General features: G+C 38.7%; 1 protein-coding gene across 1 annotated transcript; it reads left to right on the top strand.

The window, feature by feature from the left end:
* Nucleotides 1–419: 419 nt before the first annotated feature.
* LOC135260836 (cerebellin-2-like) lies at nucleotides 420–4,488 on the top strand. Its single transcript, XM_064346457.1, has 4 exons — nucleotides 420–758; nucleotides 1,124–1,681; nucleotides 3,147–3,266; nucleotides 3,386–4,488. The coding sequence occupies exons 2-4, from the start codon at nucleotides 1,394–1,396 to the stop codon at nucleotides 3,581–3,583; spliced, it is 606 nt and encodes a 201-aa protein (XP_064202527.1). The 5' UTR covers nucleotides 420–758; nucleotides 1,124–1,393; the 3' UTR covers nucleotides 3,584–4,488.
* The last annotated feature ends 1,321 nt before the right edge of the window (nucleotides 4,489–5,809 follow it).

The following is a 5,809-nucleotide window of genomic DNA, read 5'->3' as shown; positions in this document are numbered from 1 at the left end:
CGGGTGCCCTCGCCACACTTTCCAAAAATCCTGATTTTGAAAAATACTAATTATGCACAATAAACTTCGTACCCTGAAAATAGTTTTTCTAAGTTGGTGTGCCGCTTTCTTTGAGCACCTGCCCCTTCGAAACAGGATTCCGTAACCTCAAGCATTCCCCTTCAGTCCTTTTAATGTCATCAGGCTTTCCGGCCACTGGGTGGTGCTAAAGGATATCAAATGGGCTCCTTGTGACTTCACTATCCGTAGGCTACTGCGTGAAATTGTGACGAGTGGTTCATAAAATGAATTTAAGAGAAAATCAGACATGATAACGACATAAACCAGTGTGTTACATTTTAAAGGATTTAGCATGTATATGGCAGCACCATTCTCTTTGAAAAAATATTTGAAATGTAATCTTTTTTATTTAAAAATAATTGATGTCACACACAATTCGCGTTTGAATCGTTAGATTTACCTTTTCACATCACAGCAATATTGCATATAACTATTATATACATTCTACGTTAGCAGCAGGTAAACTAGTTACTAGTCTCTCTTGAAATATTAGCTTTGATTTACGCCGTTATGTAGACAATCTCATGAATCGTCAAATCCCCGCCAACCCCAGAGAGCTTCCTTCCAGAATAAAAAAATACAGGGAATTACTTTCCTATAAAGGATGGAAGGAAGAAGCTCGAGGGCAGTTCGCGCGCACTGAAGGGGAATGCTTGAGGTTACGGAATCCTGTTTCTGCCTACGCCATGAACTTACAGGTAAACTTCAACAAATCGTGAATATATATATATATATATATATATATATATATATATATATATATATAAACACACACACACACACACACTACCTAAATCCAGTTCAGATTCCTCCAGAGATGTTTCTAAGAGTATTGTTTATGATAGTACGCATGATTAAATACGCATTGTTGCATGCAAAATGTTGTCTTCTTTCCATTAAATGACAGATGCCACAACTGAAGACATCTTTTTATATTTCAGTGTTTGTGTGTGTATGTGTATTTATTTCTTTATTATCCAGTATTTATGAAGTTAGTTTTTCATCGTGGTTATTGCAGACGCCGTATGAGTGAAGTCATAATAATGTTCTGTTTGATTGTCAGGGTATGCTATTCAAGCTGTCTGAAGACCATCCTATTGCCGGTTGAGATGCGGAAAGTGCGTGCATGCGTGTAAGACCGACAGACAGACAGCGAGAGAGAGAGAGAGAGAGAGAGAGCGAGAGAGAGGAGGGGTAGGAAGAGAGTGTGTGTGTGAGTGAGTGAGACGGAGAGAAAGAGACAGGATTACAGTAGTTGGAGCAGGTGATCTTGCCATAAACCTCCAAGGGGCTGATCGTTAAGATCACTGAGCACAGGATTTTTGTCCCGACCATGGCGCCAGCAAGCTGCCCAGCACTGCGTGCCACGCTGCCGATGCTACTTCTCATGGGATGTGGCATTACTTTTTCACTGGGACAGAATGACACTGAACCGATCGTTTTGGAGGGAAAGTGCTTGGTGGTTTGCGATTCGAACCCCTCGGCTGACGGAGGGGTGACCTCCTCTCTCGGAATATCTGTCCGATCTGGCAGCGCAAAGGTGGCTTTCTCCGCGGTCAGAGGAACAAATCACGAACCTTCAGAAATGAGCAATAAATCCATGACTATCTACTTCGACCAGGTCAGTTGCATTATTACCGTTATTTATTTATTTGGTTATTTATTTGATAAACTTCACCCCATATACCCGAATGGATTGCGTGAGTTACTTTGGTTCATTTAAGTAACCAAACTTTAATTGTAGCAGTGATCAAGTGAAATTACGTTATGGCATGTACACGTAATGAGAAAACAGTTATAGACGACTTTTTAAATTATTAATTTATATCATATATTGTATTTAATGTGGTGGGTATCATCACACAATATATATCTTTCTGTGGGACCCACTCTTGACACTTACACTATTTCAGTTTATTTGGCCATCCAGGACGAACACATTCCAGATTTAAATAAAAAGCCAAATTGTATGAGCCATATGGAAGTGCACTTTTTAGAATGAATTATTGTAAAATTCGGAATTCATAAATTGGTTATGAGAATTTAAACGAATTATGATAACAACAAAGAACTTGTTCATTAAGACAACGCACGTGCATTGAACGAACTAAGCGATTAATAAATTCCCTGCTTTCATGACAAATTGTTTTCTCGCAAGAGACTAGTTTTAATTGTAGCTGATTCCACATTACACGTAAATCAGGTAGACCTACGTTATATTGTTGACTGAAAGTGTGTGTGTGTGTGTGTGTGTGTGTGTGTGTGTGTGTGTGTGTGTGTGTGTGTTGGGGGGGGGGGATTGGGGGCACGTGTTCCAAGAAGGACAATTCAAGTTACAATGAGGCTGCCAATCAAACAGAGTTTTTTTTTTGATGCCTTACCTCATGCTTCACTACATCCGTGAGCTTATGCCATACATGGGCACACGTAACAGTCTTGATGGGTCCACCTCATTACATCTACATAAACCACAGACCATCGCCTCCAAAGCACTGGTTACCGCCTGTGACAGCAGACGACGAACGACGTCTCTCGCAAACAAACAATCGAAGCAACTTTTGACGTCAACATTCATCTCAGACATGCGCGTGACGTGCATTAATTAATCATATGACAGTGGATCTCTAGGATAATGGGCTATAAGTATCCACTTATTTTAGAGATCCAAAACGTGAAACAAGACGTAACATTGTGCGTGCACGGTATGCATGTATTATAACACTGCAGAAGCAAACTAGACATCCGTACCTCGGAAATAAATCATGCGACGTAGCAAACATAAATGCAAATTAGGATAATTGTGTGAGTAAAATGCTCGTAATAAGTTATCGTGTTCTGTCAATGTTCACAATGCGGTGCTAAATGTCAACTCGTATTACACTGAACCTTATTAGGCAAAATGGCTACATTATTATTATTATTTTTAAATCAAAGTGACTCTGAGCTAATTGGTAGGCTAAGCACCGGTATAGTATGGCGTCCGGGATTTTCCGTAGCTGTGTATGCTCTCCTGAACCTTTAAACTGAGAACATTTACATCGCGTGTTGTTTTTTTGTTATTGTTGCTGTTGTTTCTGTTGTTGCAGGTATTAGTTAACATTGGCAACCATTTCGACCTAAAAGCGAGCGTATTCCAGGCCCCGAGGAGAGGAATTTACAGTTTCAGCTTTCATGTGGTCAAGGTATATAACAGGCAGACTATACAGGTGAGCACCGGCACCGCGCATGAGCATGACACAAAAATCTATAGTGAAATCCCCACCCCCCGCCAACCCACCACCCAATGCAATAATCTATATAAATGACACGCTGTCTCGTTATTTAGGTGAACCTGATGCAGAATGAATATCCCGTGATATCAGCGTTCGCCGGAGACCAGGATGTCACCCGCGAGGCCGCCAGTAATGGAGTTCTGCTGCATCTGGAGCGCGAGGACAAACTCTATTTGAAGCTGGAAAGGGGCAATCTGATGGGCGGATGGAAATATTCTACGTTTTCTGGTTTCTTAGTGTTTCCTCTATAAACATCGACTTTGTTTCAACCGACTCTTCTACGACCGAAGGTCAAGTACATATAGCCTACTATTCATTTGAAAAGAAAGAAAAGAAACAAAACAAAATAAACAAAAAAATAAAACACAAAAACTGCCAAAGAAGCAGAACGACATCGACATAATTAAATATCTACGTTGAATAGTGGCATTTCCTTGGAGCCCGCACTCCCAAATAATTTCAGATTTTTGTTATGGCTTGGATAATGAACCTGTTCGCATTTACAAACAGTGAAGCTCGATATTCATGCTCGGGATTGTATTGCTGGGAAATCGGTTAAGTTTCTGTCTACAGACTATACGGCGGACAGATGAACAAACAAGAGTGTGCACCAAGCCGACGAATTACAACCAAGAACCGTCATACCTTTGTTACCATGCTTTATTTTTTGTGTCTGTGCAGTCTTTAAGAAAAACGGCCTCCGTCAAGTAAAATGTGTGGATATCTGGACGTTCATGTGACAAGAAGTGCTTTACTGACAAAAGCAAAGTTTGCACGAATGGAAGATGTTTTGCTTTGTTCTGTGTTGTTCCTGGTGTTTCTCCTGGATGCCAAGCATATTGGAAACAATTCAAATGTTAATAAGACGCATACTATTTAAAGTGATTGTTGAAAAAAATAGAGAAAAAACAAACTGCGTCATATTTCTGTTAATGGAGACATATTAAACATTGGAAAAACTATTTTGCTAAAACATTAATCTAATTTATAAAATATATATATACAAATATCGTCTACGGTACGTTTCGGATATGCGTAGCTAGCTTTGATTTATTTGTTCAGTAACGTTGCTCTTAAATGTTTAACTATGTTGTGAAAGAGCTACAGAAAATCCTATAACATTAGGCCAAAATGATAATAAACTATCGTATTGTTATGCTTATCTACTTCCTTTCGTTTTTCCCTACACTCATTTGCTAATCAAGTTTAGACTACGTTAATGCACTTTTTTTGAAGGGCGCTTTCCCTCTGAAATCGTACAAACAATGACATTGCGAATTGCATCACTAACATTAATTAGCCGTACATATACCTGTTCTAATTAAATTTAATTGTAGAAAAACAGCTATTTTTAACCTGGGGGTTGACTGGTCCCAACAGCAAGGGAAAGTAACATCGGCTCACGTGGTCCTGTCCATGGTCCTGAAGCAGCAATCTTATTGTGCCTGCTTTTTGTGCTTTTAGAGCACGAGGAAGCCATTACCAGCGCATTATACAAATCAAATCAAGTATTATAATTATTATTTTTAGTAGTAGTAGTATGCTAATAGGCATTTAATTAATAACTGTTCATGTACAATAGTAAAATAAATACATTAAGCACATCTTTTAAAGTTAACACGCAACTACAAATTCCAGAACATGCCTGATTCTAATCAAAATTCTAGGTCAATTCCAGAAGACAAAAGTTCAAAATTAGCAAACTTGTAACATTTAGAAACCTTTTGATAACCGTTTCACGGTGTGTCTTTCGCGACAACAGACGGCGACAAGGATGTTTAGTCTGAACTGCAAAAGCAACCACGGAGGAATTAAAAATAATTTAAAAATCCACAACGTACGGCACAACCCTTTCTGCCATAACGCAACTCTGTATACAGCTCAATGCATTTCATAGGTACTATGCAGTCACATTGAATAGGGTTCTAGAATAGGCATGCTGATTTTTGCCTGTGTGTGTCATCTGAACTTGGGCAATGTGCCCCACTGACAACATAGCCACGGGAGCCAGAACACTTTGTGTAATTGAGTGGCCTGCGTTTTTTGATGCAATGTACTTACAGATGAATTGACCTGAATTATTATTTTATTTTTTTGATTGCCTCGATTCATGAAACAGCTTCACTTATAATGTGTGGCACAGAATGCCAATATACAGTGTAATCTCAGCAAAATATCTGCACATGCCAATAGATAAACCATTCTTATGTGACATTTGTTATATTATGTACCAAACAATTCTGTGGTCAGATGTTGTTAAAAACAGACATACCACTTGTTTACAATGACATTTTAAATGAGTATGCATTTATTTATTGTATTTAGTAGCGAAGTAAATAAATAAATCAGGAGGATACAGTCACCGAGATATTGAAAACAGAAAAAATAAAAATGAAACACGCATTTGTTAAATAAAAAAGAATGGCAGATATATGTAGCAGAAGACTTCCCCTGCTAGGCATAATGTCAAATGCTAA

Source organism: Anguilla rostrata, chromosome 8 (assembly GCF_018555375.3).
Source record: "Anguilla rostrata isolate EN2019 chromosome 8, ASM1855537v3, whole genome shotgun sequence".
NCBI classification, from domain to species: domain Eukaryota; kingdom Metazoa; phylum Chordata; class Actinopteri; order Anguilliformes; family Anguillidae; genus Anguilla; species Anguilla rostrata.
Note: the sequence above shows the minus strand (reverse complement) of the source record. Positions and strands in the feature narration are given on the sequence as shown.